The sequence below is a fragment of the Canis aureus genome, chromosome 10 (assembly GCF_053574225.1).
Source record: "Canis aureus isolate CA01 chromosome 10, VMU_Caureus_v.1.0, whole genome shotgun sequence".
In the NCBI taxonomy this organism is placed as follows: domain Eukaryota; kingdom Metazoa; phylum Chordata; class Mammalia; order Carnivora; family Canidae; genus Canis; species Canis aureus.
In genome coordinates this window covers 46,817,290-46,831,446 of record NC_135620.1, presented here as the reverse complement: position 1 = coordinate 46,831,446, position 14,157 = coordinate 46,817,290, and the positions used below count along the sequence as shown (strand labels likewise).

General features: G+C 37.3%; 1 protein-coding gene across 2 annotated transcripts in view; it reads left to right on the top strand.

Moving 5' to 3' along the window:
• The first annotated feature begins 31 nt into the window (after nucleotides 1–31).
• CAAP1 (caspase activity and apoptosis inhibitor 1) overlaps nucleotides 32–14,157 on the top strand; it is a 48,522-nt gene continuing 34,396 nt past the window's right edge. The window contains exons 1-4 of one of the 2 annotated variants that reach the window (XM_077912184.1): nucleotides 32–50; nucleotides 8,039–8,239; nucleotides 8,991–9,075; nucleotides 10,122–10,197. In XM_077912184.1, the coding sequence (XP_077768310.1) occupies nucleotides 8,171–8,239; nucleotides 8,991–9,075; nucleotides 10,122–10,197 (230 nt within the window). In that variant the 5' untranslated portion in view covers nucleotides 32–50; nucleotides 8,039–8,170. Of the gene's footprint in view, nucleotides 51–2,713; nucleotides 3,094–8,038; nucleotides 8,240–8,990; nucleotides 9,076–10,121; nucleotides 10,198–14,157 lie in introns of those variants that run through there. The other variant, XM_077912183.1, reaches the window with a different exon arrangement.

The window sequence follows — 14,157 nt, the reverse complement described above, 5'->3', positions numbered from 1 at the left end:
CTCCAGCCAAATAAATATGGGAACTCTTTGTCAAGCTGCTACAAAATGAGGTAGAAACTGAGAAGCTTCTCAACTGATTTTATAAGGGGATAATTTGCAGGCAGTAATTAATAAGCAACTATTTTTATCCAGTACTTTGTTATGGCAACTTGAGATGACTGATACAAACCTAAAATGGTATAGTTTGCCTTAGAGGGCAAAACTAAGGGTGGAATCAGGGGGTAGAGACGGCTGTTTTCCCAGGGCTGGAATTACCCCTGTATCTGGTTTGTTTTACACACTAATTAAATAGTTGTTGAATGGCTAAGACAGGTAGGAAATGAGGTCAAAAGGAAGTCCCTTTTTTAAATTGCTTCCTATACGTCAGGTGAAAGATGTAGGATTACTATCACTCAGTGTTGCCCCAGGCCCTGTCTTTTTTCTTCTGTGGCTAAAGTCCCTGATGAGACCACTCGTGCCAAATGATAACGCATTTTTGAAATATGTATTCTTGATCCTGGTTATAGAACCTGGCTTGTATTTCCAAAATCCTACACATTAGTCCACAAAATCTAACACTGATAAACCCATGACACATACTCAGTTTTGAAAAACTCAAGTCCTTTACTTGTCCCTCATGTACTCTATGCATGAAATAAACTCCAGAAATACCCTCTAAATTCTCTTCAGTTGTCTTCTATTTGTTGACCTTATGCACTGTTTTTCTTTTGCATTTCTTGCCTCAAGTTCTTTCTAAAAGTGGCCTGGGACTTCATTACCAATTCTGTGCACTCCTAAACTCTTCTTGTTTTCCTCTCCTTTGAAAAGTAAGAACTAGTCTGAAAAGGCAATTTGGGGGGAAGGAAGGGAGAGAGACAAGATAGGAACACTGATATGCCAATAATATTTTATCCCTGCTCCCTTCTCTGTCTCACCAACATAAATAACTTATGTACATTTAAAAGATCAAAACACTAACTTCAATAGAAAAATGGTTAAACTTACTTGCACTTGATGAGGAAATAGTGTTCCGACCAATGGTAAAGTATTCAAAATTACAAGTCAAAGGATATATGCATCCCAATGTTTACTTTGGCATTATCTACAATAGCCAAGATACAGAAGCAACCCAAATGTCCATTGCTAGATGAATGGATAAGAAGATGTGATACTATATATATAATGGAATATTATTCAGCCATTAAAAAAGAATGAAATCTTGCCATTTGTAGCAATAAGGATGGATGTAGAGGGCATAATGCTAAGTGAAACAAGGCAGTCAGAGAAAGACAAGTATCATATGACTTCAATCATCTGTGGGATGCAAGAAACAAAGCAAATGAGCAAACAAATGGAAAAACAGAGACAAACAAAAAGACATATTTTAAATGCAGAGAACAAACTGGTGGCAACCAGAAGTGGTTGCTGGATAGGTGGGGGTATAGTTGAAATAAATAAAGGGAATTAAGAGTACACTATCTTAATGAGCACTGGGAAACGTATACAATTGTTGAATCATATACAGCTGAAACTAAAAGAAGTGTCCATTATACTTGAACTAAAGTAAAATTAAAAATGCAAGTTAAAACCCTTTATATTAGAAAAAAACTGTAAGGTTTCAGTGTATGGGTGACATTTTAAGTTAGCTTACTCTTTCTTCAAAGGAATCTGATTAAATAGGACAAGGAAAATAAGGTGTTGATCAACTTGTTTTGGGGGCACAAAAATGCCATAAGGAAAATAATGTAAATTTTTTTTCGTAAGCTGTTCATAGCTGCATTATTGTAAAATATAACAGATTGACAACAACTTAAATGCCAGCATTCGAATATTAGTTAAATAAACTGAGAGGGATCCCTGGGTGGCGCAGCGGTTTGGCGCCTGCCTTTGGCCCAGGGCGCGATCCTGGAGACCCGGGATCGAATCCCACGTCGGGCTCCCGGTGCATGGAGCCTGCTTCTCCCTCTGCCTGTGTCTCTGCCTCTCTCTCTCTCTCTCTCTGTATGACTATCATAAATAAAAAATAAAAAAAAATTAAATAAACTGAGAAAGTATACGATAAAATAGTAGATCCAAATGACTTGAGAAGTGAAAGGCAAACGTGCCTAAAAATTAGTGTGAAGGGGGAAAAACAAGGAAGCCCAAAATCCTCTTCCAGTATAATTCCCTAAAATATATTTCAAAAAAAAAAAAAAATGTGCTCCGGTGATAATAATGAGATTTCCCCTTAAGTTCTTTTTGTTGTTGAAACATTTTAGGGCGACGCCTGGGTCGCTCTGGGGTTGACTGTCTCGCCTTTGGCTCAGGGCGTGACCCTGGAGACCCGGGTTCGAGTCCCACGTCGGGCTCCTTGTGGGGCGCCTGCTTCTCCCTCTGCCTGGGTCTCTAATGAATAAATGAATAAAATAATAAGTAAGTAAGTAAATAAATAAATAAATAAAAACATTTTAGTGTCATGTACTTATGACACTAAACATTGGGAAACAAAACAAAAGCTACACCATACCTTACTGTGTAGGTGTATACGACAAAATCTGAAGAGGTATCAATCAATAGAGCACAGAGCTATGGTAAAGCTCCACCTTCCGTCCTCCGTAGAGAGGCTCAGAGACCCGAAGGCGCGCGGACAGCCCGCCAGCCGACTCGAGCCGCCCCCGCCTCCCGCCCGGAAGCGCTGCAGGCACGCCTCCCGGGCTCTGCGACGAGGCCGGAAGTGACGCACAAGCTGCGACGCCGCCGCCGCCGCCGCTGGGTTTCGGCAGCTTCGGAGACGGTGGGCTCGCCCCGGATGGTTGCAGCAGCGGGATCATGACGGGGAAGAAGTCTTCCCGGGAGAAGCGGCGCAAACGAAGCGGTCAGGAGGCGGCCGCAGCGCTCGCGGCGCCGGACCTGGTGCCCGCCTTAGCCAGCAGCGGCAGTGGGAGCACCAGCGGCTGCGGGAGCACCAGCGGCTGCGGGAGCGTCACCTGCTGTGGAAACACCAGCTTCAGTGGAAGCGCCACCGGCGGCGGGAGCGCCGGCAGCTGCTGGGGCGGGAGCAGCGTGGAGCGCGGCGAGCGCCGGAAGCGGAGGAGCACGGACTCGTCCTCCAGCGTCTCGGGGTCCCTGCAGCAGGTGCGTGCGCGCCCTTCTCGCCGCGCCCGGAGCTGCTGCGCCCTCGGACCGACGCAGGCGGGAGCCGAGGCTGGCGCCCGCGGGGCTGGCTCTTGCGGGAGCGCCCTCCGCGCCGACGTCTCGAGGTTCCCGTCCCCGAGTACCGGGGAGCCGCACACTCCCGGGCCTTGAACGGAAAGTTCCTGGATTAGCTGGTCATCTCGCCCTTTGCCTTTTGTCCCTTTCACTCTAGCAGCAGCCCGCCCGAAAAGTATGGGTCGGGAGCGCGCCCTCAGCGCCCTTGAAAGCCACGGTTTACTTCTCTTTCCCTCTCCACCTTGTAGATCATCTCCGCGTTACAGGATGAGAAGATCGAGGCTCAGAGAGATTAGTGAAGTTTACCCACAGTCACAGTTTGTTACTAACAAATGTGTTACTGACTAAATGTGGATCCAGTCCCCGATTTTTTTTTAAATTTATTTTTTATTTTTATTTATTTATGATAGTCACAGAGAGAGAAAGGGAGAGAGGCAGAGACACAGGCAGAGGGAGAAGCAGGCTCCATGCACCGGGAGCCCGATGTGGGATTTGATCCCGGGTTTCCAGGATCGTGCCCTGGGCCAAAGGCAGGCGCCAAACCGCTGCGCCACCCAGGGATCCCCCGATTGTAAAAGCCATGAGCTTTCTACTCCATCCATCTACCAAGATACCGCCGTTAAAAAAGAAAAAAAAAATGCAGTTTGCTTTTATTATAAAACATAAGCATGAAAACATAAAAGTTATACAACACAGAAATAAAAAACGTGAGAGTCTGCTTAAGCCTCCCCATTGTTTGCTACACAGCCGCATTAACTTGTTACATGTGTATTTAAGTTTTTACACATAAGCTTTATAGTGCTATTACCCCCATCGATTTAGATGTTGCCTTATTTTTCAGTGACTGTGGGATATTCCATTTTATCTTTATTGACGAATACTCAGATTTTTAGTTTTCTTGCCGCTAAAAGAGTTGATGTGAGAATGAACCCTTGTTCATATGTATTGTGCAACAATTACTTTAGGATAGAATCTTAGTGAAATTGTTGGGTCAAAGTTTATGCACTGAAACAGATTTGAGAGGTACCACCAAATGCTTTTCAAAAAAGATTTTATTGATTTATAGTATAAACATTACAAAAGAATCCCCATTTCTGCAAATATTCACTATACCCATTTTTGAAAAAAAAAATTGTCAGCTTAGTGGGTGAAATCTAGATTTCATTTGTTTTGAGGTATGTTCTCCTGATTAATAGATCGAACATTTTAACATTTTTATTTACCATTTGATTCCTTCTTATGTAAGTTGCATGTATATATTCTCTGGCCATTTTCTTTTTGATTATTTTCAGCTTTTTACTGATAAGTTCAGAATGTCTACAAAAAGTCTTGGTTCTGATCCTCTCTGTTTCAAATGTCACTGTAACTTTATCTGTGGAGTACTGAAGTTTTTTATTTCTTTGTGGTCAAGACTAACAATATTTTCCTTTGCCTTCCAGATTTTGTGTGTTGAGAAAGATCTTTCTATACTCTCGACCTATCCTAAAACTATTCTTTGTTTTCTTACAATATTTTTAAACGTTACATCTTAAATTGGAAGCTGTAGAAACACAAAAAACCATTTATTCTTATGTATTTCTTATATTTAGCCACACTATTATTAGTTTAAAATTGACTCAGAAAAATTTGTGTGAACAAGGGATTTTTGTCTTTTTTTTTTCAGCACTAATATTTGTTTTTGTACTTTCACATTATTTAAGACTTTCAGTGTGGTGCTGAACAGAAGCAGTGATAATAGGCATTTTTTTCTTATTTAGTTGTTAGCGGGAACACTTTTTATGTTCCATCCAAAAGTGCATTTGCCAAAAGTAATGAAAGATACTTTTGATCAAGTTAAAGAAATTTTTTTCAGTTCCTAGTTCACTGAAGGTTAGAGTTTTATCAGATGCTTTTTTGGCATTCTGTGGAGATGATCGCATAGCTTTCCTTCTTTGATCTGGTAATGCAATTTTTAAAAAAGATTTATTTTTTTGAGAGAGTGAGTAAGAGAGATCACAAGCGGGGGGGTGGGGGGAAGGCATAGAGGGAGAAGCAAACTCCCTGCTGAATGGGGAGCCTGACATGAACCGTGACTTGAACCGAAGGCAGACACTTAACTCACTGAGCCACCCATTCACCCCTGAGAATGTAATTTTTAATAAATTGGTAAATTAACTCGGGTTGAACTGTCTTGTCATCCTGGGATAGATCCAATTTGGTTTGTCGGTTTGGTTATTATACTCAGAATTCAGTATTGTTACTTTTGTGTCTATGTCCCTAAGTTAAATCAGCTTATGGTTTTTATTTTTGTAATTATCCTTTTGGTTTTGGCATCAAGACTATGCTAGCCTTATGGATTGATTTGGGAAGCTTTGCATTTTTGGAATGTATTCGAGAATAGTTTATGGCTTTTTCTTGAAGATTTATTAGAACTGGCCTATTGGACCGTCTATCTGTGTGGGTCTGGTGGGTTTTTTTAGAGTAGTATTTTTGTCCCCACCGTCCCCCCACTCCTAATTCTTTCATAGTTATAAGTCTATTCAGTTTTTCCACCCCTTCTAGATTTTATTTTGGATATCATCATTCTTATCTTTTTTTTTTTTTTAAAGATTTTATTTATTTATTCATAGAGAGAGAGGGGCAGAGACACAGACAGAAGGAGAAGCAGGCTCCACGCAGGGAGCCCGATGTTGGGACTAGATCCCGGGTCTCCAGGATCACACCCCAGGCTGCAGGCGGCGCCACCAGGGGCTGCCCTCATCATTCTTATCTTAAATGGTTTCTGTATCTTTTGTACTCTTTATCCTGATGGAGAGACCAATAAGTTAAATATTATAAAGATTTCCATACCAGAACTAAACCCTACTTCTTATTTGTGAAGAAAAAAAGAAATCATTATATATTAGGCATGTAGATAACATCTCACAATTCTGAGAGTGCCATTACGTCTGTTGTATATTGTGTTCCCTATTGTTTTTGGTAACAGCTTTATAGATATGTAATTCATATACCATACAATTAGTCTATTTCAAGTATACAGTTCACTGGTTATGAGCATATTAATGGAGTTGTGCAACCATCGCTTTAGTCAGTTTTATTTTCATCACTCCCAAAAGAAACTCCATGTGTACCTTTCAGCTATCATCCCTAATACTCACCTCCACCATTTTCATCCCTAGGCAGTCACTACTTCTTGTCTCCATAGATTTTCCCTGTTAGGGACATTTTATATGAATGGAATAATATTTCATTGTATGGCTATACCACAGTTGGTTTTTCCATTTGTTACTTGATGGGAATTTGGATTGTTGCCATCTTTTGGCTATTATGAATAATGCTGCTATGAATACTTGTGTACAAGTTTTTATGCAGGTGTGTAGTTACATTTCTCTTGGATATATATCTAGGAATGGAATTTTTGGGTCATATAACTTTTCAAGAAGCTGCCAAACATTTTTCAGAGCAGCTGTACCACTTTCTATTCCTACTAGCAGTGTGTAAGAGCTCCAGTTTCTCTACATCCTCACTACTTAAATTACTTTATGAACCGTTAAAATGAGAACTGACCTTTATTTTTTCAGTCTAATTATTACAGTATTCTTTAAAATTGGTGTGTTTTTAAACTACTTTTAAAACATTTCTATTAGAAAATATAATTTAAAAAAGCCCTACCTAAACTATATAGTCAGGGAAGATTTTCTTGAAGAGATGACTTTAGAATTGATATCTAAATTTGTTAATTTTAGAAGTATAGCATTGGGGGGAAATGAAGAAGAAAGACTCTCTTAGGCAGAGTGGTACATACAAAAGCCCTGCCTGAATGAGGTGAAGGGAGAACAGGTTATATTTGAGTAATTCTTTGAATTACTTTGTATTACTTTGTGCTTGTAGCACGATCAGTGAACATGTAGGCCCAGCTAGGCTTAATTATCCTAAGATCAGTGTGAAGTCATTGAAAGGTTATAAATAAAGAGGATGAGTATATGTATATTTCATAGAATCTATTGTAGTAACAGATTGGAGACACCTCAAGTTAGATTCAAGACCTCCAGTTAAGTAGCTGTTGAGGTGATCTAGGCAGAGGATGATGGTACTTTGGACCAGGATTATGGGAGTAGATTTGAGAGATAGGAGGTGAAATTGACAGAAATGTCTTAAATAACTTGGCTACTTTGAATATGATTAATTTATATAGCAGTTTTAAAAATGAGTGTAGCTCCTGGGAAGCAATAATACTTTATAATTGTGATGTTTAACATTTTTGCTGTCATCTCACTTTTTATGAACTTAAGAAGAATAACCATGGGGGCACCTGGGTAGTTCATTTGGTTAACTGTCTGCCTTTGGCTCAGGTCATGATCCCAGAGTCCTGGGATTGAGCCCCAGATTGGGCTCCCTGCTCGGTGGGGAGCCTGCTTCTCTCTTTCCATTTGCTGTTTCCTCTGCTTGTGCACGCTCTCTCTCTCTCTCTCTCTCCTCTGTCAAATAAATAAATGAAATCTTTAAAAAAAAGAAGAAGAAGAAGAATTCATACTTAAAATTTTGGGTTGAGTGGCATGCTAGAGGAATCTCCTAATTCTTCAGAAGTCTAAAATTGTAGGAGATCACTCAATATTTCTTTTATTTATTTATTTTTTAATATTTAGTATATTTTCACTTGTGTGTCCTGAGATAATATTTCTTCACTTTATATTAGCTCATCGAGTTAATTGTAGTTTGGACAGTAAGACGAAAGTATACTGAACAATTAAATATGCTTTTTAATGGTTTTAGGTAAATATCCCAACAAAGAATTTGGAAATATTAGTGAAGAAGTAGTTGTTAAATGTAAATATATGACATCATATACATCCTCCTTTATTTAATGGTTCCTTGTCTCTTTTAATTTTAGGATACCAAATACCTTTTGCCAACTTTGGAAAAAGAATTATTCTTGGCAGAGCACAGTGACCTTGAAGAAGGTGGACTGGACCTGACTGTGTCATTAAAACCAGTTAGTTTCTATATATCAGACAAAAAAGAAATGCTTCAGCAGTGTTTCTGTATCATAGGCGAGAAAAAGTTACAGAAGATGCTTCCTGATGTGTTAAAGGTATTTCATTACATGTATCATTGAATCACACACATATATAGAAAAATACACATTTTCTGTAACAATCATTTTACTTCATGTAAATTATAATTGGATGTTTTCAACTCAAGCTACTTCAAAAAGATTTAAAAAAGGAATTTTAGAGAATTAGTATAAATGGCCTTGTATATTTAAAAGTTTGCCAAGAAAAAAATGGAGCCGTATACTGTGTTTTGGTAAGGAATTTATTAACCTTTTAGAAATAATTCTACTAAATGCAGGTAATTTTAGTGACTAAATTAGAGATATGACTCTGGTGCCTTAAGAAGTAATACTCTGCTATGTAACAATACACATTATTGGTTGGTAAAAGCTTACATTTCATTAAATTCACAAATGTTTTCATATATTTATTTATGGTATTCGAATTTTACAGTTACGGAAATAGGGCTTGGAAGATCCAAGATGTATAGAGCCAGCACTTGCGTATTTAAATCTTTAGAGGAATTACCTAACATATAGGCTGCTATTAGTTATGACTTACTCTTTAATTTGTTCTTTCATAGTAAATGTGACTTTATTCTCATCAAATGTCTATAAATTATAACATTTACATATTAAGTGACAGTTTTCAGATTTCATGTCATGAAAAGATTTATGTAACTTTTATTGTAAGATTTTGCTAACCAGACTTTTTTTTCTGATTGCTATATTCTAGTTTACATTGGCACTATATTATATAAATGTATATTTTTGATGTTATTTTCTTTAGAACTGTTCAATAGAAGAAATTAAAAAACTATGCCAGGAACAGTTAGAGCTCCTGTCTGAAAAAAAAATCTTGAAGATTCTTGAGGGTAAGAATACATATTTTTATGCTCTGTTAACTCATTACTTAACATATCTAGCATAAATCCTAAGTTACTCTTTTTTTTTACCTGATTATTAGTTTAATTTCATTACTGGGTAACCATTGAGTAATTTTACTTCTGTTTGTACTTTAAAATATAGTTTACATAGCAGAACAGCATTTTAAGAGTAGACTTTTTGATGTATGTATCATTTTCTCAAATCAAATGTAATCAAAGGTAAGAGCATGTTTGTATACAATAATAAAATGAAATAAAAAATTTTACCCAAAGTGTCCTAAAAAGTATCAATTATTGAGATGGCTTTTCTTGAAATAATTTTTTATTTTCTGCTTTACATTCCTATTGCTTGTAATTGCCTGTTGCATACTGCTTTTGCTCTAATAAGACCTGGCTGCAGAGTTGGAAGGATTTTTGCAATTTGCCTACATTTATCTCTCTGCCTAAAGTATGACTCTTCTTTGTGATACTCTTACCTGTCAAATTTTAGATTTTCAAGCTTTATTTTTTTCTTTTGGAACTGTACATTAGCATTACAAGAGAAGAAGCCAAAAAATGGAGACTTTAAATTTCCAGAGATAATATATTTTTTTTAAATATAAAATGCCCTAATGGACACACTTGGCTCTTTCACTTGGTAGAGCATGCTTCTCTTGAACTCAGGGTTGTGAATTTGAGCTCCATGTTCAGTGTAGTGGTTACTTCAAAATAAAATCTTAAAAAAATGGTTTAATGGAATTTATAACTTTGCTAATAGATGTATAAATCTGGGTATAGCCTGTAAATATATATATACACACACGTTTTGTGTGTTTTTGTGTGTGTGTGTTTAAAATAGATAACAGGAAGGCAGTGAAAAATACCTAATAAGCCACTGAAAAATCTCATTTTAAATATAAGCAATTAAAAAATGTCATCTTTCAACAACTATAAGTTTCTTTAATCTGTATAGTTTATAGATGGCACTTTGTGTAATGCTTAAATTGTTCTGATATGTTATAAGCATGCTTTCAATAGTTTATTTTATTTATAAGGTGACAATGGTATGGATTCTGATATGGAAGAGGAGGCAGATGATGGCCCTAAGATGGGATCTGATTTAGTCAGTCAGTAAGTTAACTTTCATTTCCATTTCAAAATTTCTTTGTTGTTCCTTCCATGATATCTTACCTCAAGAATGTGATTGTTTTTCTGTTGTATTTATATAAAATGATTCAACAGGTTGGAATTGATTTGTTTACTTATAATGATTGGTCTTTTTGGTATATATGAGAATATAGTTCATTGCTTTCAGGGTTAAGATGATTTTCTTAAACTACTACTTATACATACAAGACAACAGTGATGCCAGCCTGAAGCAGAATCATATCTCTCATTTGGAATTTGAATTTGCTACTAGTGATACTCATAAGTGCTTACTCTATCAAGTTATTATAGTAGTGGTTTAGAACACTTAAAATTCTTCTAGTACTCATTAATGTCAGATGATAATTGTCTCATTTCACAGATGAGATAGTAAGGTGGTTCATTTTACATAGGTACATAAAATTTTTCTATTGTGATGGTAAAAATGCCCAGAGTTTTGGGATACTAATATAAACCTTTTTATTTTGGAAAATTTCAAACTTACATAAAAATTGAAAGAATCATAGAATGAAATCAATAACATTAATGTTTTGCTATTTTTTTGCTTTCTCTCTTTGTATTTACTGTTTTTCTGCCAGAGCCATTTGCATTAGCTTGCTAGGGCTGCCATAGCAAAATACCATAGACTGATTGACTTAAAGAACAGAAATACATTTTCTCACAGTTCTGGAGGCTGGAAGTTCAAGATCAAGGTACCAGCAAGGTTAGTTTCCTCTGAGGCCTCTCTTCTTGGCTTGTAGATGGCCACTTTGTTACTGCTGCTGCTTTTTTTTTTTTCTTTTAATATTTATTTGAGAGAGAGAGGGTGGGGGGGGAAGGGCAGAGCTAGAGAATCTTCAAACAGACTCCTCTCAGAGCAGGAAGCCTAATGTGGGGGATATGGGCTTGATGCCAGGACTCTGAGATCATGCATGACCTGAGCCAAAACCAAGAGTTGGATGCTTAGCTGATTAAGCCACCCAGGTGCCCCTTGCCGCTGCCTCTTGAGTTGGTTGCCCTTATGTGTGTGTGCCCCCTGTGTTCTAATCTCTTTTGATAAGAACACCAGTCAGACACCAAGGTCCACCATGATGGCCTCATTTTAACTTAGTTACCTCTTTAAAGGTCCTGTCTCCAAAATAGCCATATCTGGGGTTTGGGCTTCAGCCTTCAGATTTTTTAGAGCGGAGACACAGTTAAGTCCACAAATCATTTAAAAATTCAGATGTCATATATTTCATGCCTAAACAGTTTAGTAATGCCTTTCCTAAAAATAAGGACAGTCTACATAGCAACAATATAACAGGACTTTTAAGAAAATAAGCAATGATTCAATAATGTTTTCTAATATATTGCCCATATAAAATTTCCCTGATTACTAAAAAAATGTTTAGAGTATGTTTATTCATTTTAATTAACAAACTGATTCTGATCCAGGATTCAGTTAGAGTTCATGTGTTTCATTTGATTGTTAGCATCACAAAGTTGAGTTTAAAGGGAAGGGTTAGATATGAGAAATAATAAGCTTAATGACTAGCCCAGGAACCTAGTGCACATTTTAAAGGAATTTAAAAAATAACAAAGTAAACCAAAAGAAAGTTAGAAAAATGAAACAACGAATGTAAACATTAAAACAAAGAAATAGAAAACAAATAAGCAAATGAATAAGTCCAAAAACTTGGTCTTTGTAAAGAAAGTCCAGATTGTAAACTCCTCCTGGATCTGATAAGGAGGTAAGGGGAGAACCATTATAATTGAGATTGAGAAGAAAGGAGATATAATCACATAATCATAGGCTGGTTGTGAATCCACATACAGCATTGTATAAACAAACTTGAAACTAGCAAATGGATGCTTTTTTTTTTATCAAAATACAAATAAACCAAATTGACTTTCTGCAAAAGTAGAAAACTTGAAGAGTAACATAGAAGAAATTAGAAAGGTGAATAGAGATCTACTATTGAAAAAAACACCAAGATAAGGTGGATTTATAGCTGAGTTATTACTTAATGTGGGTCAATACATGTAATGTGTTTACCTCTAATAAAATATTCAATAATGCTCTCTGCTGTTATTTTTGAACATATTACACCTGTTATTTAAATTATTCCAGGCCCTAGGAAAAGATGAAAAGTTCTTAATTTACTTTATGGCTTCTACATAGCTTTAATACCCCAAATCCCATAAATAGTGACAAAGCATATGGGGGATTCAGGCGTTCTCACTTGTGAATATAGATGTAAAAATTGTAAGTACATATTAGCATGTAGAATCCAGCAGTGTATCATCTGAGTAGTTATACCACTAACCAAATAGAATCTATTACAGGAATTTACAGGAAATTTAATTAGAAAAGCCTCCTAGAGTAATTCATATCAGCAAATTAAAGGAGAAAAATGATGTGGTCAGATAAGTATATACTAATAAGACCTTTGGTAATATTCGGCAGTCATTTCTAATATAAGCTATAGGTAAAAAAGGTACAGGAGAAAACTGCTAAGATATAATGAAGACAGTTGACCAAACTTAACTACCCACTTAGTGAATTAAAATGAGAGACTAGACAGGAAGTCTGTGTGGTCATTTATTTTAAATATTTTCTTAGAGGTTCTAGCAAATGTAATTAGACCAAAAGAAAGATGGGTGGTGGAGATGAATTAATTTTGACATAAAAAACTTTGGAAAAGAAGAAATAAAATTATTTCCCTTTCAGTTTATAAGATTATAAACCTAGAATAGTGAGAGATTCTAGGTTTTTTAAAAAAGTAGAATTTGAAATTTGATAACATGGATCGTATATAAACATAAGAAAATCAACAGCTCTTCTCTCTTATAGCAAAAACATCTGTAAAGGGAATGTGTTAGGATTTTCCAAAGAGACAGAACTTTTTTTTTTTTTTTTTTTTTAATAATAATAGTTGTTTTAGAAATACAGGAGTACTTGTTCCCTGGGGGTGGGGTTGCTGGGACCAGCCTGAGACCAGTGAGGGTGTGAGGGGATCCCAGGGGGCCACAGACGTAGGGGGGACATTGGAACATCTTTTCTGTTGTTTCACATGTTCTAGAATAATAAAAAGATTCCTTCTGGCCCAACTGTTTGCCAGAAGGGTAAACAGAGACTGGAGATGGGTCAGAGCAGCACAGGGTCAGTCACCTGCGGGCAGCAAGGACCCCACCCTCCACCATCATTACTCACACCTGAGGCCAGGAGCCTCAGTACCTTCCCAGGAACCCAGGGAGCAAATAAATAAACAATAAATACACATAAATAGGAGGGGCCCTCTTTGGCGAGACCCCTGTTGTATAGATATGTAAAAATTTTATTTTCTTTATTAATTTTTATTTATGATAGTCACAGAGAGAGAGAGGCAGAGACACAGGCAGAGGGAGAAGCAGGCTCCATGCACCAGGAGCCCGACGTGGGAATCGATCTAGGGTCTCCTGGATCGGGCCCTGGGCCAAAGGCAGGCGCCAAACTGCTGCACCACCCAGGGATCCCTAGATATATAAAAATTTTAAAGGAATTGGCTTCTGTACTTATGGGTGCCAAGGAGTCCCAAGATCTGCTGATTTGTTGTCTGTAAGCTGGAGAACCAGGAAAGCCATTGGCAAAACACAGTCTTAGACTGAAGGCTAGGGAATGTGGTATAAGTCCCAGTCTAACTCCAGAAGCCCAGAATCCAGGAGTGCTCCTGTTCCAGGGCATATGGATTTCTGAACTCTAGCAGACAGAACTAATTTGCCTTTCTGCCTTTTTTTTTTTTTTTTTTTTTTTACCTGAGAGAGAAAGCACAGGGAGGAGCAGAGACAGAGGAACAAGCAGGCTCTGCCCTGAGCTCAGGACCCTGAACTCTGTACCTGAGCCAAAACCAAGAATTGGTGGCTTTTAAAAAAATTTGTTTTTAAATTCAATTAACATAAAATATATTATTGGTTTCAGAAGTA